The sequence below is a fragment of the Brassica napus genome, chromosome A3 (genome assembly GCF_020379485.1).
Source record: "Brassica napus cultivar Da-Ae chromosome A3, Da-Ae, whole genome shotgun sequence".
Classification (NCBI taxonomy): domain Eukaryota; kingdom Viridiplantae; phylum Streptophyta; class Magnoliopsida; order Brassicales; family Brassicaceae; genus Brassica; species Brassica napus.
In genome coordinates, this window is record NC_063436.1 from 14251725 (window position 1) to 14275711 (window position 23987).

Consider the following 23987-nt stretch of genomic DNA (forward strand, 5'->3'; position numbering starts at 1 on the left):
CTAATTGACGTAGTGATTAAAACTCCTGAATTATATATTATAAAATTTAGGAAATTACAGTTTTAAACTTTTTGTGGGTATCAAATGGGTTATCCACGTCTAAATAAGCTTGTCCAAATAAATATTTTTTGGATATTGATGGTTTTAGTTCAAAAGTATCAGGTAACCAAACTTAAAAAGAACCATGATCAGATTCACTAGATCAATATCTATCAATCTATACTATTATTTTCGAAATGAATTTTTGCTATAAATTAATAAGTTATCATAATCCCAACATTATTAAAATTTATAAGTTTTAACTGTATAAATAATTTGATGTTTTATTTAAACTTCTTAAAAACTTAAATAATAAATTATAATACTGGATTTTGAATTAATAAGACATAAATTAATAAGTATTTGTAAAAAAATTATACTAACATATGCGACCAAAGTAATAAAGTGAAATGTCAATTAGAAATGTCAAAACAGGTTGTACATGTACAATTGACATTTTTTGCCGTTGATAATTTTCTCTAAAAATGATTTTTACATATAATTTAAGTTATTTGAGCCATCCATTCATCAACTGATCCGTCTCATTTCTTTTATTCTGAAAATGGATTTAGCCTATTTAACTTGTTTTGTATATGCGTTTTTTTTTCATGATCGATCTATTATATTTTATACGTGGAGTATCCATGGATAATCGTCTTTTTGATCTTAGACCATTTATGATGATTATTTGTTCTTTAAAATTAATAATTCAATGAAAATGTTAAGTTATATTCTAATGATCTTCTGTTTTAATGGGATATATAGATTGATGAACAAAAATAAATGAGCTATTATATTTATGTAGTAAATTCATTTTTACTCTATTATAAATTAAAAATAGAATATAATTGGATATTTATTCTAAAGTGATAAATAGAGTATCATTATTCATTAGAGATGTTAGGTGTTATTCTATAAAATAAAGTTCAGTTACATGATTCATAACCCAAAAACCTCCTGAATTCCTAATCAGTAAAAATCTCCCTAATCTTACATTAAAATTTAATTTTTAATCGGTTTTATTTGAAAGTAACCTGAAATTTTGGCTAAAGAAAGTAGCTCAGTACTCAGTAGTGCTTTCAGAAACCAGTCCACTCAAACCCTAAACTGAAACCGTTCATCTTAACCGTTAAATCGTTAAAGGCTGGGTCTTTTAATTATCACCGTTGATTTGACCTGACCCACCTTATGTTTTGGTACACTAGCTCGTACATGATAATCACAATCTAGGTAAGAGAAGGTCTTTCTCTGTCAATTAGAAGAAAGTTAAAAATCTAATCTTTGCGTCACCGTCTGAGTTTCTACTCTCTTCTCTCTAGGCTTCTTCTTCTTCTTCTACAAGCTTCCGCTAAACATGAGGTAAACAATATTCCTTTCATTGGATCTCTTCCGTTTGATGACTCCTCTTCTCGGATTCACTTGTTTGCTATTGTTTTTGTTGCTTCGCCGCTCACTTCAATTCTTCATTTTTCCTCATGGGTTTGTCTTGTAAACTCCGATTCTTTATAGTATCGGTTGATTCAAAGCTATCCTTTTAATGGGTTCCTGGGGAATGAAGAAAGTTTGGGTTTTTAAATTAGGTCTAGGGTTTACTGTATTGGTCCTGAAGTTCTATATGAATATGTGTGCATACATTTCTTATTGAATAACCCTGAATCTTAGAACCAGACATAACGGTATTGAATCAAGTGACAGTTACTTACTGTGTTGGTGTCTTTGATGTGTATGTATGCTTGGTATTTCTCTTTTGTTATATTTGCTATGCATTTAGTCTTGAAAGTGATTGCTTTTCGTGTATTTTTCATTGTCGCAATCAATTGATATGATTGTTTTGCATCAGTTTCTTTTGTTAAAGCCTGAATCTTAGAGCAGCCTGATTCAGGGTTTAGGGTTTAAGTTTGTGTTATAACTCATTGTTAAGGAAGTTTCAGTTTACGTTTTTTTCTGTTTGGTGTCTTAGATGTGTTTATATGTTTGGTGTTTTCTCTTTTGTTATGGTTCCAATGTGTTTGGTTCTTGAAAGTGATTGCTTCTCGTGTGTGTTTACAGTCGTCATCCCGAAGTGAAGTGGGCCGAGACCACTGACAAGATTTTCCTCACCGTAGTATTAGCAGATTCGAAGGAGACCAAAGTTAATCTAGACCCAGAAGGAGTTTTCGATTTCTCTGCAAAATCTGGTCCTGAAAATCATGTTTACGAACTTAAACTCGAGCTTCACGATAAAGTCAACGTTGAGGTGAGATTCTTAGACTAACCTGTTGGCTCCTGTAAGGTTCTAAAACCATTCTTCCATTTTCAGGAAAGCAAAATCAACATTGGAGAAAGAAGCATCTTCTGCATAATAGAGAAAGCAGAGCCGGAAAGGTGGGACAAGCTAATCCGTGGAGGGAAAGCGCCGCACTATGTCAAGGTGGATTGGGATAAGTGGGTAGATGAGGACGATGAAGGCAACGCTGGTTAGCATACATCTTAAAAGCTTATATATCTGTTCTTCTGCACTCTCTCTAAAGTGCTGGAGATGTTAATGCGTTTGTTTTTTTTGTTTTAATTCAGGTGCCGGAGATATGGATATGGGAGGAATGGGAGGAATGGGTGGAATGGATTTCTCGGTTTGTTTCTAGCTTTTGATGTTGTTTATCTTTATATATATATCTAGCTTTGAGAAATGACTCCATGGTCGGTTCTTGCTTCTTGCAGAGCTTGGGTGGAATGGGTGGTATGGGTGGAATGGCTGGACTTGAAGGACTTGGCGGCATGGGTGGACTTGGTGGTATGGGTGGACTTGAAGGACTTGGCGGCATGGGTGGTATGGGAGGCATGGGTGGCATGGAAGAGTTTGAAGACAGTGATGATGAAGGTAAGGGTTTCTAAAGATTGTTTGGTTTAAGTTTGGTCACATCTTCTTGATGAACTGAGAGCATTTTGCCTAGTTTAAATGCATTTGTTATTCAAGAATCTCGTATTGCATTTGAGATGTTAAGTACACTTTTGTGTATCTCTGTGTTGCGCACCTAATGAAATGGTTTCTTTTTTAAATGCAGAAGAAACCGCAAACTCTGGAGACAAGAAAGATGAAGCTGCTAAGGAAGAAGCGAAATCAGAAGAACATACAACATCTGCTAAGGAAGACAAGTGAAGACACTGTTTGAGAGAGGAAACCATATGGTTGGTACTATTAGCTTTCAGGGTTTATGAAGCTCTTTTTAATTTACTTTTTTCTCTTAAAATGTTGTCACTCTGTTTTGCTTCTATTGATTTGTTTGTCACTTAAGTATGGATTGTTGTGTGGTTATATGGTTGGTCCCAGATGATCTTAGACTTGCAATTTTTGGCAGTGACAAGTTTCTGGGGAAACATTTTCTCTGTCTATTGCCAAGACTATCTATTTACAAGAGTTTTCAATGTGAAACATACTTCTCCTCCTTTAGATGTGATCCTACCCAAAAGAAGTGATAATGCAAATTATAGAAGTATATTAGTTATTTTGATAAATTGGATAGTTTAGATACAAAAACCGAACTAGATACTCATTCAAACTTATGTCTAATGAGTATTTTAGTTGTTTTTTTTGTAAGGTTTGGTATAAATTAGCAGAACCAAATCGAATAGTTTGGATATTTTGGTTAAAAGCATCCAACCCAGCATAGACACAATGAGTAACCAGTTATTTCTGTTTTTTACGCATCAAACCGAATCCGTTTGAATTAGGGAGGACCAAACTCTGAATCCAATCCAAATTTTTATAATTACCCGAATGAGATTTTTTTTTCAAAGCCTGAAAATCAATATCTGAAAAAACTAACTCATATCCAAGTGTATACCCAAATGCGGCCTAACCCTAACACCTGTTCAGTCCGCCACCTAACCGAGACATGTCCTCAACATCATGATATAACGTCACAATGGTACTATGTTTCATGGTAGAACAACTGGACGAACTTATCCGCGAAAGAGTGATCTGTACCGAAGTACTGGATACAGTTCAAGCAACATGCCGCAACTGCATCAACAAACTCAAGCAACCGGCCGCAAACGCCCCAAATTGATTGGCAGTTTCTTTTGAAAATCAACTCATCGACCAAGACCTGTTCTCTTACCATCTACATGAGTTAGCGACTGCCATAACGGACAAGATCCAATTCTTCAGGGAACTACAAAGCGAACTACAAGACCTTGCTCTACGAACTCAACACCAAGACCTGTTCTCTGATTAAATCTCTTATTCCACTCAACTATGAAATTCCAATTTTTTTAATTATTTATTATAATATTGTTCGATATTTCAACATCAATAAATCTTTCAATTCCGGATTTAAGATATTTTTGCTAGCTTGTAACAACAACAACTAACACCAATAAAAAACCTTCCACATCATACATGTTTTTGATTATTCTTTTTCACTCTGTCGAAATATATGTTATATATTCTTGTAACATATTGGAGCTAGCTCTATAATGTTCGACTGCCGATTTTAGCAATAATTTCATTGGAAGAATCGGCAGTTGAAAAATTGTATAGTGTGGAAAGTCTATAAGCTATTGAAAAATTATTGCCTTTAAGCTATCCATGAAATGGATAATTGATTATAATGTTAGAAAGTCTAGGATTAAAAATTGAGAACATAGTTCTACATTTGATTATTTATGTTATCATAATGTACTTATCTTTCAAATCACTTGTTTAGAGAGAAACTCGTACTTCAGTGTATTTGAGAACGAATAATTTGAAAATGGGTGACATAAAAAAATTAATTTATGATATGCTCGAGTACGAATAAATGTAGTGACTGCAGACTCAGTAAACTACTATTTCAAACTTTTCAAATAAATGCATGGACCGTCAAATTAAGATGGAAATCACGAACCGAGAGAGTGGATGTAAGAACCACCAACGGTGATGGTCTAGGCGTTACTATAGTAATATAACATTATTCAGAAGGGCAAATCTATCACAAAATGGACATACAAAGTGTGTATATTTTCAATTCAACCGTTCAACGTACCATACTGATCATACAATATATCTTTATGATCACTTCTTCCAACATATGAAGTGCAATTGTGCAAAACACACATATCCACAACTTACCTCCCACCAGAGAGCAGAGAGTTAGTAATTGAAGATCCACCGGTAGACAAGCTTGATTCACTAAATCCCACTTCTGGAATTCCCAACAATCTCTCGCTCCCACACAAGTCCGAAGGTGACAGATCTGCTAAGATTACATCTCCCTCTAGATAATGTAGCACCTGTCTCATAGTTGGTCTATTCTCTGGGTCGGACTGTGAGCACACCAAGCCTAGCTTCAAAACCATTTCCATCTCTGTTAGGTCATAATCTTGCCATAGATTCGGATCTTTGGCATCCAAGATGTTTCCGTCTTCCCAAAAATGAAAAACCCAATCGACAAGAAATACCATCTCACCGCTCTCTCGGTTCTGAAACTCGATAGGTCGTCTACCGCACACCACTTCTAGTAAGAGCACCCCAAATGCAAAAACATCGGTAGCAGTCGTTGCACGTCCTGTCCTGACTTGATCGGGGGCTAGGTAGCCCCATGTTCCAGCGACGTCTGTGGTTTGAGGATCGGTACCGTGACCACACAACCGAGCTAAACCAAAATCTCCAAGTCTCCCATTGTACTCTGCATCTAACAAAACGTTGCTGGATTTGATGTCACGGTGAATCACCACTTGTTCCCACTCCTCGTGAAGAAAAAATAAAGCTGAGGCCACACCTTTGATGATTTTAGTCCTCTGGTTCCAGTCGAGAGATACCTCTGGACTATTGTGCAAATACTTGTCTAAGCTTCCATTAGGCATGTAATCATACACCAGAAGAAGCTCATCCTTCCGGCGGCAATAACCCAGGAGAGGGACCAAGTTCCGATGACTCATTCGGCCAATACTCGCGATCTCAGCCACAAACTCTTTCAACCCTTGTTGGGATTTGTTTGAGACTCTTTTCACGGCGATCTCTTTCTGAGTCTTGGGCATGACACCTTTGTAAACACTCCCAAACCCTCCCGTTCCTAGAAGGTCATCATTATCTTTGAACCCTTTGGTGGCATAGTACAAGTCCTTGAACTTCATTCGGTTCTTGGCGAACTCTGTTTCCCAATCTTCTATCTCCTCCAAGAACTTTCTCCTTCTCCTCAAGATGCAGCGCACGAGCCTTATGGGCGAGAAAATCAATACGAAGATGGTACAAAGTATGCAAAATATGACGAGGGCAATCGACAAGACGGTTAACCAGTCCATCCCGCTGCTTTGCCCCACCTGTGGAAGTTTCGATAAGGCCAACAACGGAGCTTCCCCCTTTACTCTAAAACTCCACCCAAGAACCAAATGTTCCGACACATACGAACTGGCCGCAGACGAGAAACCTACGAACATGTCTTGCAAAAGAACCGAGGATAGATCTCGCACAATAGATACAAGCGGTTTTTTAGGTTTATCCTTTCTAAATGGAGCCATCGTTACATTGATCTGATGGGTACGCCCATCGTAATCGACCCAAACCTGCATTGGCTCACCACTCATCAACGTCAGCTTCTTAAACTGATCATTATCGTACCAGTACCCAGCCGGTGAAGATTTCACTGACTTCAAGCTATTGATATCGATTCCGACATGGTTGTTGTCGGGATCAAAGGGATCTTGGACCTTGTCAAATTCAACAGCGAATACATGATGTGTATCATTGCTGTTATTTACGATGTTGGGAGCTGTGGTTGCGCGGTTAAGGTTAGGAGCAATGACAAAGGCCATGCCGGCGCCGCCAAATCTCAAGAATAAAGTGTCGATAGCTAAGACAAATGTTGTTGAAAAGGAAGAAACTGTGTCGTTTGGAGAATCTTTGAATCGGATTGGTTTGCTATAGAAGGCGTGACCGCTTTCCGAGCCTGCTATTTTTGTTAGCTTCAAGGCACCTTCGGGTGTGACGCTGGCAATTCCTTGGACTGATATGTCAGTCAACGGAGGATGGAAGCCATTGAAGGTGAACTCGGTGTTTTGGGAAGAATGTTGTAAGGATTGCGAGAGTATGCTGAAGAAGAAGACGATGGTGAGTAGTTTGAGGAGCATGGCTCTCTATGTTTATTTTTTGTTTTTGCTTTGGTTTGGTTTAGATAATTGAGCATACTATTTATAAGGAGGAGGTTCAAAACCTTATGGTGGATAGAGCGTGTGAGAACGTCTTGGTCGTTGATTTAGATGTCAACGGTGGGGACTCAACAAGAGACTTCGCGGTCGGTTGTAGGGACTCTTCACCCACGTGAATGTTGTAAAACTAAACAGTACAGAATTAGATTGATTCGTACGATTTTATTTTGGTTAAAACAATCAGCACGTGTGAGTAGAGAAACCCAGATTCCAAACTGAAATTTCCACGTATTACATTTTCCTCCACAAACTCTGTAACAATGTGCATTTTATCATGAACAGCATATAAATTTTAAAAAAACTTCATGAATTTTTGAGATTATGCTTAAATATATATTGACCGCAGTCAACTGGCTGATTGTATGTCTGACATAGTCTCGTCCCCTACACTATATTTGCGAAGTAATTTTGCCACATGTCTTCTCTACAATCATTTTTACAAAAAAAAATGATGACATGGCTAACAAGATTGATGACATGACTTATAGTTAATATGACATGGACAATCATATTTATTACTCACATATATTTTTGGTAAACTTTATAGAATATGACAATAACTAATACATTACATTTAATGTTGATTTATATTTTTGGTAAACTTATTAAAATATGGTAATAACTCATAAATCATCACTAAAATAAAAATATTGAAATATGCATTATAAATTTAGAAATATTACTTAGTTGTATTTTTATAATTATACAATTTTTATTACTAATATTTTCAAAATTTTCTACATCTTTTTTAAAAAATTAATAAATTTTTAATTGTAATTTCATTAGTTTCTTTTAGATATCTACAAATTTTATAAATATTGTTTAGTTATAATTTTTAAATAACTATACGATTTTTATATGATTTTTTAGTAATTTTATACAAGTTGATTTAATACATTTAACCAAAATAAATAGATAAAAAATGATTTTTAAATAACTATACAATTTTTATTACTAATATTTTTAAAATTTTCTACATCTTTTTTAAAAAATTAATAAATTTTTAATCGCAATTTTATTAGTTTCTTTTAGATATCTACAAATTTTATAAATATTGTTTAGTTATAATTTTTAAATAACTATACGATTTTTATATGATATTTTAGTAATTTTATATGTTGTCACTCTGTTTTGCTTTTTAGATTTGTTTTTCGTTTTTCTTTGTTGTGGTCGTATGGATCCCAAGTGATCTTAGACTTGCCATGTGTGACAGTTTACATGCCTAATGAAAGTTTAGACAAGTATTTGCACAATAGTCCGGAGGTAGCTCTCGACTGGAACCAGAGGATTAAAATCATTAAAGGTGTGCCTTATTCTTTCTTCACGAGGATTGGGAATAAGTGGTGATTCACCGTGATGTAAAATCCAGCAACGTCTTGCTAGACGCGGAGCACAATGGGAGACTTGGAGATTTCGGTTTAGCTCGGTTGTGTGGTCACGGTACGGAACCTGAAACCACGAACGTCGCAGGAACATGGGGCTATCTAGCCCCCGATCACGTCAGGACAGGACGGGCCACAACCGCTACCGATGTTTTCGCGTTTGGGGTGCTCTTACTAGAAGTGGCGTGCGGGAGACGTCCTATCGAGGTTCAGGACAGCGTGAGTGGTGAGAGGGTGTTTCTTGTTGATTGGGTTTTTCAGTTTTGGATAGACGGAAACATCTTGGGTGCCAAGGATCCAAATCTATGGTATGATTATGAAGTAGGAGAGATCGAAATGGTATTGAAGCTAGGTTTGTTGTGCTCACAGTCTGATCCAGAGAATAGACCAACTATGAGACAGGTGCTACATTATCTTAGGGGAGATGTAATGTTACCAAATCTGTCACCGTCGGACTTGCGTGGAAGCGACAGATTGTTGGGAATTCCAGAAGTGGGATTTAGTGAATCAAGCTTGTCTACCGGTGGATCTTCGATTACTAACTCTCTACTGTCTGGTGGGAGGTGAGTTGTGAATATCTGTGTGTTTTTCACATTTTCACTTCGTATGTAAAAATAATTGATCATAAATATATATATCTTATGATCAATGGTGTATGTTAAACGGTTGAAATGAATAATTTTACATAATTTGTATGTCCATTTTGCGGTATATTTTCCCTTCTGATTAATGATACATTACTATTGTAACATCCCGACCGCAGCTGTGTGGTTCGTACACCGCTGTTTCAACTCATGTTCCCATCCTCGTAAATTTTGAAGGTCCAAAAGATTTGTTTTGTAACTTTTTAATCACCGTATAATTTTTATGTGTTTTAACCACACTCACATAATATCGGAAATCATTTTTCTATAAATCATATTCTTAAATTATTCTAAATCAAACACACTTAACATTGGATTTTTTCTCTAAACAAGTGTGATAATTCTTTTAAGCATATATCCACGTATACCATCATTAACTAGAAATCCGATTCTACAACTATGTTCTGAACTTTTGACTCCTAGGCTCCTTTCAAAATTGTAATGATCAATTATCCGTTTGAGGTAGCTTATCCGTTTGCGGATCAGAAGTGTCTGTTTTGGTATTGTAACCTCTTTTCTTTTCTAAAGTATTAAAATTATCGAAATAGAGGTAAAGCTATCTGCATCCGACCAAATAATAGAGAAGTTAGCATTTCCGCTGCCTTTATTATTCCTCACACTTTTTAAATTGTCACCAAGTTTAGCTGAGTTGACGCAACTATTAACCAAAACTCTCTCTTCTCTCCCTTCCATCTCTAGAAACCAACCAAACCTTATCCTCTTCTGCTTAGCTCCGGCGTCAGAGGCTCGGACCCTCGTCCGGTGCTCACGTTAGATTCGGCGTCGGAGGCTCCTCTTCTTCCTCTCTCCTCGTTTTTCTTTTGCTCCTCTGATTGTCTTGTCCTCCTTACCGCCTTGCTTGTTGCTCTGTGTTTGAAGCTCTGTTTGCGACGTCTTCGCTCGAGAGAAGCAACGCTGCGGGTCCGAGTCTATTAACCATGGTGTTGCGGCGCGGTGGGTGCTGGCTGGTGCTGTCGGAGGAGTCGGCGTTTAGGGTTTTGGAGGCGGTCCCTTAAGCTGCTTCCAGAGTTGGCGGCGCGTGGAGGTGTGACCTGGGCTCCTGTTGCAGATCTGACCTCCGGTCCTCCAGATCTGAGGTCTCTACTGGTCTGCGACGTTGCGGTGGAGGCTACGGTTCAGTTGCTCTATCCTTGGTGTCTTGGTAAGGGCGTGTACTTTTTTGTCTTCGTCTATGGTGTATTGGAGCTCTCTCTAGCTCGATTGCAAGCTTAGCCAACGGTGGTGGTGCGTATCTCTGCTTGCGGTGTTGGCTTGTGGTAGGTTCAGTGGCGTGGTGTTGGCGTTGGTCGTCTATGGCCGCTCCGAGACGTCGCTGTGACCTCCCTCCTATCTGGACTCTCTCTTCTCGGTTCGTGTTCAGGACCAGTCCCCTGAAGCTTTGTCGACTGGCTTCTTTGGTCTTGCTCGTATGGTTATATGGTCTCGATTGCCCGTTGTCACCGGTCGCAATCTCTGACAGTGATAAAGTTGTTCGCTTTAGGTTCTCTAAGGTGGCGTTTGGTGATGATGCTGAAGGCTCGAGTGGTCTGCGGGTCTTCTTGGTATTGTCAGTGGCTCCAGACGGTGTTGCGCACATCCCAGTACCGTGGCGTCCCCTTGGTTGCTCTCGGTAGTGTTAGCTTCACTAATACTTTTGCAGGTCTCCGAGCAGTTCTGTTTCATGTGCAGCAGCCTTCTCATTCCCGACTTTTGCGTACCGTTCTTGGTGTGGAGACTTTGTTTCTCTATGCCATCGATCGGTTGGGCGCTTTTGGAGATTACAGAGGGACATGGATCAATTTTCAATGGGTATGTGATCTATCTCCCTTCTTCGATAGCGTCTGTGCGTAATGTGGTGAAGGTTATAAGTTTCGAGGAGATCATCGAGATCTAGCTACTCCGGAGACGACACGGGAACTCCCGGCATCCGAGGAAACGAGGAGAACCTCACTTTCCCGTGGTTATCGTTGATGGTTGAGAACAGAAATCGATTTCTAATGTTTACTTAAAAACAGATTAGCGGAATGTGCCGGGTTTAGTGGGTGGGCGAAGCTAGTTGTTGTAATACGTAGACTTGGAAGCTTTTGTTTGAATCGAGCTTGTAACCGAAACCCGTCCGGTTTATTTATAATATATATATTAAAAAAAAAAAAAAAAGTTTAGCTGAGTTCCAATACTACACACTCTTGCCTTACAACTATCACTCTTGCTCATTTCGGTTTATCCTGATGTGCAAGAAGCGCTGTGATTAGGGTGTTGTGTTGTCTTTTGTTCTGAATTTAATTAACACCAAGATTGGCTTATGTGGTCTATCTTGGTTTAATTCTACATGTTTCTTAGGAGTTTTTTAATTTTTTTGCGGCTTCTAAGAACAAATCAACTTTCGAGCAGAATCTGGTTCAACTTTGTTGTAACCAAACTTTCATTCATTAATGATATTTACAATTTAGCAAAAAAAGAATACTTTGACACACCAGCCTGGTCCCTTAAAGCCCATCAGGTAACCCATTTAAGACAAGAGGGACTGAGGGAGAGAGCTAGTCTCTTTCCACATAACCTGCGTATTTGCGTATTTGCCATGATGATAACTTCTTCATCTCCAACCTCAAATGGTTTCTCCAAGCGAATATTTTCACAACACTTTTTCGGAATACCCATGACAGACAGTGCTACTACCCATCTGCAGTCGCTGCGTAAACCACTCTCCTTTTCATTCAAATATACACCTTTTTCAGCTTTCATAATCCTGTGACCAAGTCCATTCCTTGTATGTCTACAACCATCCAGATTTCACTTCTCATATTCGAGCATGTCTTGCTCTAGTTAATTTTAGTATTTTTTGTTAACAAAAATATATTCATCTTTTCATTTTATTTTGTATTTATTTAACTCTAAATTCTGACCGCTTCTTCCAGAGTTGAATTACAATCCGAATATCACGGTTTTTATTCGCCGATTTCGTTAATAAACCCACAGCTAGACAAAATTGGCTTCACAACATAATGACGCCAATCACGTTGAATTGATCTTTCGTTACTATCATCTCAGACAGCGAAACGAGGTCACGTACTTTTAAAGTCTTGTCTCTTTTTTTTTTGTTTGGTCAACAAACTCTTGTCTTAATATTCCACAAAATCGAGTTAAACGAGGTCTTTCCCTTGACTGCAAACAAAAAAAAACCTGACTTTTCTACACTCTCCACACCATAAATTAAGCTAAAACTTTCTTAAGAAAAAAAAAATTACAAAGCCATGTTCGTGAAGCTCCTCACCATTGTCTTCTTCAGCCTACTCTCTCAGTTCCCAGAATCCTCTTCCCAAGCTCTTGACTTCACGTACAATGGCTTCCTTCCTCCTCTCACCGACATATCCCTCGAAGGGATCGCCACCATCACGCCCAACGGTCTCTTGAAGCTAACCAACTACACCATGCAGAAAACAGGTCACGCCTTCTACACCAAACCAATCCGGTTCAAAGATCTTCCAAACGGCACCGTTTCTTCCTTCTCCACAACTTTTGTATTCGCTATTCATTCCGAGATCCCGAGCCTTAGCGGCTACGGCATGGCATTCGTCGTGGCTCCTAACCCAAGGCTCCGTTACGCGACCGCAAGTCAGTACATGGGTCTCTTCAACATCACAAGCGACGGTAATGTCACAAACCACGTGTTCGCTATCGAGTTCGACACGATCCAGAGTCCAAAGTTCAGTGATACCGACGATAACCATGTAGGAATAGATATCAACAGCTTGATATCTGTGGAGAGTTCGCCCGCTGGGTACTGGGACATAAAAGGCCAGTTCAAGAATCTTACTTTGATAAGTCGAAAACGGATGCAGGTTTGGGTTGATTATGATGGTCATACCCATCAGATCGATGTAACAATGGCTCCGTTCAGAAATGACAAACCGAAAAAACCGCTTGTTTCGGTCGTTAGAGATCTTTCTTCTGTTCTTTTGCAAGATATGTTCGTAGGTTTCTCTTCTGCCACCGGTTCCATTCTGTCCGAACATTACGTTCTCGGATGGAGTTTCCGGGTGAAGGGGAATGCTCCACCGTTGGAGTTTTCAAAACTTCCCAAACTTCCGAGGTGGGAGCGGAAAAGAATATACAACATCTTCAAGACTTGGATGCCTTCGGTTTGCATATTTTTGATTCCCTTCTTGTTTATTTCCACGCTCATCATACTCGTGCGCTTCGTCGTGAGGAGGAGGAGGAGGTTTAAGGAGGAGCTCGAAGATTGGGAGACAAGGCTTGGGAAGAACCGAATGAAGTTCAAGGACTTGTACTGCGCCACCAAAGGGTTCGAAGAGAAGGACCTTCTCGGATCCGGTGGGTTTGGAACTGTTTACAGAGGTGTCATGCTGAAGACAAAGAAAGAGATCGCTGTGAAAAGAGTCTCGAGCAAATCCCATCAAGGGTTGAAAGAGTTTGTGTCTGAGGTCGTGAGTATCGGTCGGATGAGTCATCGGAACTTAGTCCCTCTCCTGGGTTATTGCCGCAGGAGGGACGAGCTTCTTCTGGTGTACGAGTACATGCCTAATGGAAGTTTAGATAAGTATCTGCACAATAATCCAGAGGTAACTCTGGACTGGAAACGGAGGATTAAAGTCATTAAAGGTGTGGCATCCGCCTTATTCTACCTTCACGAGGAATGGGAACAAGTGGTGATTCACCGTGACATCAAAGCCAGCAACGTCTTGTTAGACTCGGAGTACAATGGGAGACTCGGGGATTTTGGTTTAGCTCGATTGTGCGGTCACGGGTCAGACCCTCAAACCACGCTAGTCGCTGGAACATGGGGATACCTAGCCCCTGATCATGTCAGGACAGGACGGGCCACTACCGCTACCGATATTTTTGCGTTTGGGGTGCTTTTACTAGAAGTAGCATGCGGTAGACGTCCTATCGAGATTCAGAACGAGAATGGTGATCAGAGGGTCTTTATCTTGGATTGGGTTTTTGGATTTTGGGATGAGGGGAACATCTTGGACGCCAAGGACCCGAAGCTAGGGACGGAATATGACCGAACAGAGGTCGAAATGGTTTTGAAGCTAGGTTTGTTGTGCTCACACTCCAACCCACATGCTAGACCAACTATGAGAGAAGTGTTACATTATCTCATGGGAGATGCAATATTACCAGATTTGTCGCCTTCGGACTTGCGTGGGAACGAGATGATGAGGTTGGAAATCCACCAGGGACTTAGCGAGACAGGCATGTTTACATGTGGGTCTTCGATGGTTAATTCTATGGTCTCCGCTTCCAGTGGGAGGTGAATTTTAAATATCAGAACCTTTTTGTGTCTTACATTAATTGTAGAAAACATCCCTTATCGCCACGAGATGTGGGACCGTGTTGTACGTTGACTTTGAAATATATGAAATTTTATGCGTGAAAGACCAGTTTACTCTTGCATTTAGTCATGTACATATAGCAGGTTGATTTGGTGAACAAAAAAAAAACATAGCTGGTTACGCTTGAAATGAAAAGAGAAATTTGCGTTCCCACACACTTTTTAAGTTAAGCTGAAGAGAGAGAGAGAGAGAGGGAGAGAGTCTCCTTTCACATAATGTCCCGTTGGGCCAAAGTATCTGCCGCCGATGGTGATGAGCATATTTGCCATGATGATAACGTCTACATCTACATGTTCAAACAATAAGAGGCAAAACTAAATTGGTGGCTAGGGAAAGACAATAATGCAAACAAATGCAAATCTCCAGATTATACTTTTAAGTCTTGTGATTCTTGATTCTAACTGAACCTTCATAGTCAGTCACCACCTCAGATAGAAGCCGAGCATACATCTCACTCCACAGTTTCTTCTGATTCACAATGTGGGAAAACGTCATCGACTCCATTTGTTTTCTAGAGTACAATGTCCTAAGCTGCTTCCCATTGCTTTCTCCATATTTAAGGGTGTCAAAATAAGTTATAAGTCAAGTTACCTCAACTTGATTTTTCATGAGTATGAATTCTATTTTTAAGGTCCATTTAATAAATAAGTATAATGAGCAAGCATAAATTTTATCACGAGTTATATGAACGATCTTTAATGAACATGACCAAACTCTTATGCTTAAAATTATTTATGTTTATATATATTGAATAACTTATATATTTTTTATGTAAAAGGATAGTTTTTAAATTAATCATATTTATCTTCTAAAATTAAAATGTAAAACAAAAAAATTAAATATATATATATATAGAATTTTTTTTTTTAAAAGAAATATATATATATATAACACTCATCATCTCATATATATTTTTAAATTAAATATAAAACAAAATATTCGTAAGAGACCACTTCTATACTACCTGTAGTTCTCTTATTTAATGTTTTGTTTTACATTTAAATTTTATAAAACATAGATAAGTAATAAAGAAATTATGCTTTTAATATTATAAAACTTATTATAACACTTATTTTAATATTTTATTTTATTATAAATTTTTTTATTAGATTGTGAGTTATCTCGTTTAAATTATGATCTATATGATTTGAGTTCGAGTTTATATACTGAAATTCATATAATAAATAAGATGAGTTGAGCTAACTCATGAAAAATCCGAACCTAATATGAGTTGAGCTGAATTGAACGATTTAGCTCATTTTATCCAAAATAATGAAATCCATAAAGTTTGATTGATGTGCTTCCTTATCAATGTGAGTTTTTTTTTTGTTTTCTTGTCTTTATTTTATTTTCTCTTCTTTTTAAAAGGTGTTTATAGCTCTGGACATAAGCCGAATATTTGCTATTCTAGTATATTTGACACTTGATTTTTTTTTACAAGTTACATAAATGTAGACTATGTTTAGGATTCGAATTTGAGTTAATATATGATTTTTTTTTTGAAATTTTTATGTCTCAATATCAAGTATTTTTTCTTATTATTGGAGATTATTACATTTATGGAATGATCAAAGCATCATATCATATTCAATCAAGTTAATTATGATGTACTATATTTTTAGAGAACTAATTGTAATTTTGATTACAATCTTCTCCTCCTTGTAGAATAAAAAGATGTAAGATGATTTTGATTAGTGGAGATATTTTTAAATCCTTTTTGATTATCGGCTGGAGATTACGACCATTATGAATTAGTTACGGTCAGTCAAACTGAAAAAAAAACACAAATGATCTACTTGAAAACCTCTCGTTCCATCAGAGGTGTTATCATCATCATCATCCAGATTCAGCGATAATCATCATCACTGATGCAAAGTCTATGTGCTCCACCTCTGCACTTTCCGGCCACCGCACCCCGTCGCCGTCGAATTCTGAAAACCGTCGCTCGTTCAGCGAGGGCAGAGCTCAGAGAAGATAACGACCCTTTAATCCAGTCAGCTATACATTCAGCGTCTCTTCGTCTCGGAGAAACCAATCGAACAGGCAATCTCTCTCATATCTCCTTTTATGTGTTGACTTTCTCTGAGGCATTTCGTCGAACACTAAACACTCGCTTTACTGTGTGATCAAAAAGCTTACTTTGACTAAAAAGGTTTCTGTTGTTCAAAAAAAAGACTAAAAAGGTTTCTAATTTATGCAAAGCAGAGCCTCTATTCATCGACCCTTATGCCGCTTGCTTCTTACCTCCTTCTACAAACAAGAAACCCAACATCCATAAACACCAACAACAACAACAACATTACTGTCTTGCAACAAAGTTCATCGATGACAAGTTGTTACATACAGCGAAACGCATTGATGGACTAAAGCAGGTTACTTTACTTAACTCACTTCCATTGTCTCATTCTTAAGTCTATGTAAGTATTATTGTTTATGTGTAATAGTGATATCACACATCTTTGCAGGTTGTCTTGTTCACAGATGGAATGGATACTCGTCCTTATAGGCTTAACTGGCCATCTTCTACTATGATCTTTGATGTTTCACCACAAAAGGTTTTCGATATAGCATCTGGCAAGCTTCAAGGTTAAATGCTTTACTTTGCTTTACAGTGTCCGTTGTCCACTATTATCTTTCTTTTACCTTGTGCAAGTGGACCAGTCAAACAGGATATTGAGTATAAAAAAAAATTGAGAATTTTTTAAAATAAATATATAATTGGAGTCTAAAACTAAATTTTTAGGTATGTTTATAAATTTTTAAAACATTAGACATCTTTTAAATCGACATCATTACATAGTTAAATATACAGTTATTATATTTTTTAAACAGAGACTAGAAATAATTTGAGATGACACTGTTTGTTTGCCTCTAGTTTTGCCGGGACTTAGATGCTCCATAGTTATGGTTTGGTGATTGTTACATTGTTCCAGGTGTGGGAGCTAGGCTTCCTAAAGGTTGCATGTTCTTTCACCTTCCTGTGGAATCAGGAGACATAGAGCAATGTTTACGCTCAAAAGGGTTTAGTGGGAATCGACCAAGTATATGGGCAATGCAGGTGATGATGATATGTGTTTTCTCTATCAAATCTTCTATCCTTTCCTAGAATTTGTATGAATGGTATGATTCTTCTTATTGATAAACAGGGCTTACCTCTTGGGTCGCAATCGAGCTTTGTAGCGATTTTATCAGCAGTTAGTAGCTTAGCCATGAATGAAAGCTATCTCATAGGAGAATTGCCTATAGATATCATAGACCAGGTCACTACTTTGATCTCTTAACTATCTTTGGACATTCTAACTTAAAACCAAAGCGGACATCTTTCATTTTATAATCTTTATGCGGTCTTGAGTGCAGTCTGATTTGGAAAAGTGGATGGAGAAGCTGTTCATGAGCAACGGTTTCAAGGTGCAGATAGTTAGCTATGAAGAGATCTCTGTGAGTTTAGGCGTTGTGTTACATTCACGAGGAAACCATGACAAGATTATGTTCATAGCACAACAGCTCAGGTTTTCTGATGATCAGGTAATAATGTGTCTCAGTACTAAAGATACAACTCAGTTAGGTGTCTATACTGTAGTCATTTTCTGCAATTAACTAAATCTTACAGATGGAGAAATGGAGACAAGAGTTTGAGAGGGTGGAAGAAGATGGAGATGAACAGGGATTTGAAGAGCTCTGAAACAAACAACAATGTCTACATTTTCTAAATAAAAGTTCGGCTCAGGAATTCTCTGCAGTTCATGGAGAAACTTCACAGCATTGTAATTTCGACTCATCTGTTCACATAAATCAACACAACTTCTTTTGAACTGGAACAGAATTTGACAACACTCTTTCCACTATACCAACAGCATGTGGCATCACACCCATCAAGTTCCTATCAGTTTACAGTTCAACTCAAGACAGACAAAGTAAACTGTTTCATACAAGTTAATTTGTTTTTATGAGTTTCTCATATCCAATTGTTGTTCAGTTTCTGTAATTGAAGTTTGTTTATCACTTTATGGGTTTAGATGGTATTTAACTATTTATACATGTAAACCTTGTAAGATCAAGTTCGGGATTTGTCTTCAGTTATTGGAGTTGCAGAAACTGTGGATGATGGTTAAAATGATACACAAAATCTGTTATAACGTCACTGCATTGTTATTCACATGTTTATCAATTGTTTTGATCATATGACCACATTATTCTCAATACTCATAGACATGCCAACAAATTATGCAAAGATTCGTAAATCGTATATTGATTTTCAAATCAATTAAAATGCAGAAATAAATATCATATTTTTAAAGGAGACATTTACAAAGAAATCAAGTTCAAGTTCAGATTATCAAGATGAGAGCCGCACACATAACAAGCTTTCTTAAGCACACTAGTGGGGGTACACTCATTGGGTTAAATCCCAAGCCGAATGCAAAAACAAGTCCAATAAGCATCAAAGTGTTGAATATGAGCTGGTCCGTTCAATACTCTACATAAGTGTTTTCAGTACTTGTAGTTGAATTTGACTTGGATCACATATCGCATCTTGATTTGTTCCGTATTGTAGACAATGTACTCGTTGTACAATAAAGTCCCCTGCAAAAAAAACGCCAAACAAAATCAATCTGTGAATTTATGTAATCATGATTTGGTGAAAAAAATGTGTTGAAACACAAAGAAAGCCAAACCTTGGAGCTTGAATGATCCACTGGTTTGCCAAGTGGAACAACAACACCGTCTTCTAGTGTCTTAGCCTCTGATGGGTTTGGTGCTGTTCGCCCCACACCTTTTGTGCTGCAACCATCAGAGTTACAAATTAAGTTTTATGCAACAGAAATCCTGAAAATCATAAAGAATTTGTGTGATGTATTAATGAGATTTATCAGTGTACCTTAGCTTCCCCGGAGGCAATTTATCCGCGTTATAATCCGAATTCAGAAGCTCATTCATGTCTCCCAAAGCAACCTAAAGAAGTTTTGATCATTACGAAACATAAAAATATATAGAGGTAGTGCTGCTAACACATAGAACCATTTTGTTGTTGTCCATATTAGAGAAGAAGAGAGTATACCTCGCAGAGGAGCAGGACGCCGTCATTAGCACCACTGTTAGCGTAGCAATAGTTTGCACTCTTGGAGAACATGTCAGCAAAGTAAACCCCTTTTCCGAACATGTAACCAGTTACTGGTGCTTCAGGAGGAGCTATCCGAAGACCTGTTTGGTTATGTCCCATAGTAGTTCACTTTACTACACAATGAAAACAGAGAAAAAAAAAGAATAATAAAAAACAGAGAAACATGTTGTTACCTTGAGATAAAATACCAGCCCAGTTAGTGAGACGTGACCCATGCCAGAGTAGCATCCTATTCTTCGAACTTGAGAACTGCCAAGAAAAAAAATTAAGTTTCACATTGCCAAAATGAGAAATCAAAATAGTAGTGAACTGTAAAGACAAGCCTGAACTACCTGTTGGAATCGATCAACTTCACCAGCTCTAGAAGCTCTAAACAGTTGAGCAATCTCAACTGTGTATCCGGAGTGCGTTTTAGCATGAGTGTTCTCCATGTAATTGGCAACCTAATTTCACAATAAGGAGAAGACAGCAAAAGGTGTAAAAAAACAAAGATATGTTTGAATTACTCGTAAGAAACAAATGCTAATTCAATATACCATAGAGAACTCTTCTGAATCGGCTCCTACTGGCGTCAATCCACAATTAAGTTGCTCGTAGTGATAATACAAAGGATCATCCTATAGTTATTGCAAAAAAAATACGCCATATTATTAGAGAACTATATGAAGAAGTGATTTGATGCTTAAGAACCACATAGACTGGCTGACTTACCATCAATCCCGGGTCGATGGACAGCAACTTTGTCGCAAGTTCGATTTCACCTAATGCTTCAACCTGACATTAGATAGTGATGTGTTAAAAACAACACATAACATGTAGCATCAGACTATTAACTTTTCAAAGACCAAAACAGTAGATAGAGCTACCAACTTACCATTTCTATTTTCTGTTTCAACTTTTGGGGAGTGTCTATAACAAACTGACCTGTTACAAATCGCAGTTCATATAGTTAGTGAATGTTTAATCAATTTTAGCACACATGTAAAGTGTATATGAACTTACTCATTTTCTTGAAACCAAAATCATGAGGTATCACAGTATAGAACTCTCTGCATCAAAAATGATACAAAGTTAGACAAGCTCGAATCTTATTCTTTGTGGAAAATGGTTATATATATTCCACTAAACGTAACTTAGTTTAGCAATAAACCAGAAACATACCCACTGAGTTCCTCAAGCCTCGCTCTATCAAACCGGCTCATTACCTCCGAGATTCTCTTCAACACTTCATAACCCTATAGAGATCCAAGCAGAGCTATTATCTGATATCACAACAAAATACAAGATGACCCCAAAACACCAATTTCTATTTTTACCTTTGTTATTGTGGACTTGCTTAGCTTGCCAAGTGGCAATTTGTTAGCGTTGTATCCTTCAAAATCAAACATCGAAAGTATATGAGAGGCAGAATGACAATCAGCTAGTAAGTAAAAAAAAATGAAGCATGGAAGAGACTAACCTATTTCCATCATGTGCTGTGCCATCATGCTTACATTGCATATAAGAGAGATGAACTTGGCAACCTGGGGATCTAGTTTTGATTCCTCCGATTTAACTTCAGAAGATGATTTGGGAACATCATTGACCTGAGAAGACAATACAGAAATGATCTTCAGAACAGCGATAAGCCGCGAAAAGTTTCCTTGAAATATTGTCTCATTCCACATCAAAAGTTGTTAAAGAATAAAGTATAGAGGCATCAGTAACGGATTCCAAAATACTCACAACAGCTGAATCATTATCGTCTTTGCCATAGTCCATTTCGAGCCATGTATAGGACTTAGTATGAGGTATAAACTCCTTTCTGTCAGACCAAAAATTCTTTGTCTTATCAAGGAACTTATTGCTAAATATTTCTATTGCTCGATCCCATGAGTGGAAAGGCCCGTCTAGTTTACTCTGTCCTTTCACACCAACTCTTCCCCATCTGAAGTAGACCATATATGTTTTCTTGTTATCAGACTCTGCGCATAGATCACACACATATTGATGAAAAAATGGAATTGAGAGATAAATCAAAAACAATAAGACTACCACTACGACGTGTTCTTCAGGAACTAAATCTGGCAAGGACTAACCTAGCACTTGTAGGACAAAGAACTTGTTATTATTATCCCTGACATTCGTCTGATTCAACATGGCATCATAAACATCATCACCCTACAAACATTCAACCAAAAGAACTCAAGTCAATCTCAAAGAAATGGCAAGGAAAATCTCATTTTCTACTACATTTACATGAAAAAAAACATGCCCTTTGTAGAACATGGTACTGGCTTTTTATGTTATCAGGAATCCACTGATCCAACACCGCTGCTCCCTTCTTTGTGGCAGTTACGATTTTCTCTTCTTTCTTTTCTTCCTCAAAGCCATCATCGTCGTCTTCAGCTCCATCTGTCCCTTAAATAATCAATAAGAACATTGGCATAAGTGTTATAAAAATCGGCTAATCAGACCTAAACGAAACGAGTTTTCTAGAACTATTTTTAACAAGATTGTAACGGATGCAAGAAGATTATGCGTAAAAATTAAAGTAATCAAACACAGAGATTTAAAATGGTTCACCAACTCGAGATCTCCAAGCTAACTAATGCTACTGAGTCACATGGCATATCAACATAAACCTATTTACCTGACTTGACTGAGGCACTGGAATCATTGTTTGCGTCGTTGCAGAGCCTCTCGAGAAGCACCTTTTTGGTACCAGTTGTAGCTAAGCCTCTCTTACCAGCTTCCTCGCGCAGCTCCTTCACATTCATCGCACGAAGCTCCCCAATCGCAATCAGTTTGTTCGATTCATCATCACCGTCCGAAGAATCTACGGCTCGTTTCCTCTTCCTCTTCGATTCGTCCTTCTTCGCTTCTTCCGCGATAGCCTCTTCGAGCCTCTCCACCTAATCCGAAACACCAAAACTTCAAAATCCGAATCGATAAGAGAAGAGAAGAGGTGAAATGCGATTAAGAGAGAAATGAATACCAGAACGGATTTGAGTCCGGTGGTGCTGAGTCCGCGCTCGGCGAGCTTTCCACGGAGTTCGTCGACTTTGAGCCTGTTCGCCATTTTCGTTCGTCTTCTAGGGAATGTGAGTGAGGGAGAGAAGGTTTGTTCTATGGTTTACTTTGGAGGAAGAGAGTTCGCGCGAGCATTTGAAGAGGTCTTCTCTTCTTCGTCAGTGTCTTCCCTTGAAAGCTTTAGGGCTTTTCTTCTTCCTTTTAGAAAATTCAAAATATTGAAAAAGTGCTCGCTGGTTTTTGTGGATATTGCCCGTATAACCTTTTTAATCTCGAAAACACCCCGAATGTTAGTAAAGCTTCCTAAATTCACCCCTGAACTTTTCCAAATGAATTTATTTAATCCGGTATTCTGTATTTAATTTCCTACTTACAATTGATAAATCGATGGAAAAAGAAAATAAAATCATGAAAGACTAATTATAAAAGATTTGAATTTGTGTACATAGGTTTTGAGCCTTTGTAAAAAAAAAAAATCAATTTGTGTTTGTGTGTGTTATATTAAGAAAAAAGTAGCAAAAATATATATTTTAACAACGATGTCGAGATGCGAAAAGTAGTTGAATTTTTTATACATAATTTTAAAAGAGTTTCATTTTTTTAACAGATTTTAAGTCTTTTCAGAAAATTTAATTTTTGTTTTGACTAATGTTATATTAATAATATTTTTTTTAACAAATACACATTTTTAATAAGATGTTAAGTTTTTTTTTTTTAACAAATTTTAAAAGATGTTAAGGTTAAGGTTCGCCACTACTGGCATTTCCAAGGACGTGCCTACAAATCACCACAAACGGATCAAAGGAATTTGTTGACCACTGATCATAATAATAATTATTATTAAAAACGATTTATCTGACTGAAAAAAAGACAAATACAAATTCCGACAATGAATCAAAGCACTCATATGTTCATTATCAAAGCAAAATCTGAAGGAAAGCACCAATAAATTACGTAGCGATAGGCAAGCTCTAATTGTTTCCTAGCTTTATTAGCCAAATAAAACATGTCTTCTACCAATCCCTTTATATAAGCTGGGTTTTTATTCGATAAATTAGTTTCGTTCTTGTTTGTTTCTTTCTTTCTGATTAACCTCTAAATATATATGTCAGAGGAATCGGTTGAAGGAAAACTGTATATTCATGGACTGCAATGTATAGTTGGGATAGAATGTTCACAATTTGTGAAGGGTACTAGTACCAATTCTGAAGAAGATCAAATTCTCATGTTGTTCATGTGGCGTTAGTAACTCTAAGTATGTGAAATA

General features: G+C 37.5%; 4 protein-coding genes and 1 pseudogene across 5 annotated transcripts; 3 read left to right on the forward strand and 2 right to left on the reverse strand.

Annotated features, from left to right (window-relative positions):
- The first annotated feature begins 1255 nt into the window (after positions 1-1255).
- LOC106438697 (co-chaperone protein p23-1-like) lies at positions 1256-3448 on the forward strand. The gene is made up of 6 exons (XM_048776107.1): positions 1256-1398; positions 2089-2275; positions 2339-2495; positions 2593-2648; positions 2737-2896; positions 3081-3448. Exons 1-6 carry the CDS (start codon positions 1394-1396, stop codon positions 3173-3175), a joined length of 660 nt encoding a protein of 219 aa, XP_048632064.1. The 5' UTR covers positions 1256-1393; the 3' UTR covers positions 3176-3448.
- Positions 3449-4967: 1519 nt separating this feature from the next.
- On the reverse strand, positions 4968-7141 carry LOC106438675 (L-type lectin-domain containing receptor kinase IV.4-like). The gene has a single exon (XM_013879922.3). The coding sequence runs from the start codon at positions 7123-7125 to the stop codon at positions 5125-5127; it is 2001 nt and encodes a 666-aa protein (XP_013735376.2). The 5' UTR covers positions 7126-7141; the 3' UTR covers positions 4968-5124.
- A 2641-nt stretch (positions 7142-9782) lies between these two features.
- On the forward strand, positions 9783-14667 carry LOC106443780 (L-type lectin-domain containing receptor kinase IV.4-like). Its single transcript, XM_013885335.3, has one exon. It carries the CDS (start codon positions 12481-12483, stop codon positions 14506-14508), a length of 2028 nt encoding a protein of 675 aa, XP_013740789.2. The 5' UTR covers positions 9783-12480; the 3' UTR covers positions 14509-14667.
- A 1706-nt stretch (positions 14668-16373) lies between these two features.
- Positions 16374-18662, forward strand: LOC106438674 (annotated as a pseudogene).
- Positions 18663-18827: 165 nt separating this feature from the next.
- LOC106438673 (poly [ADP-ribose] polymerase 2) lies at positions 18828-23066 on the reverse strand. 2 transcript variants are annotated; one of them, XM_013879921.3, is made up of 18 exons: positions 22686-23066; positions 22341-22602; positions 21963-22102; positions 21787-21868; positions 21434-21672; positions 21168-21294; positions 21025-21080; positions 20870-20943; positions 20711-20757; positions 20583-20632; positions 20420-20482; positions 20245-20325; positions 20041-20151; positions 19882-19957; positions 19646-19788; positions 19466-19539; positions 19263-19368; positions 18828-19170 (listed from the first exon to the last, which is right to left on the reverse strand). In XM_013879921.3, exons 1-18 carry the CDS (start codon positions 22767-22769, stop codon positions 19078-19080), a joined length of 1908 nt encoding a protein of 635 aa, XP_013735375.2. In that variant the 5' UTR covers positions 22770-23066; the 3' UTR covers positions 18828-19077. The 2 variants fall into 2 exon arrangements, with proteins under 2 accessions (XP_013735375.2, XP_013735374.2); XM_013879920.3 differs by having other exon boundaries at positions 21963-22108; positions 22686-23063.
- Between the last annotated feature and the right edge of the window lie 921 nt (positions 23067-23987).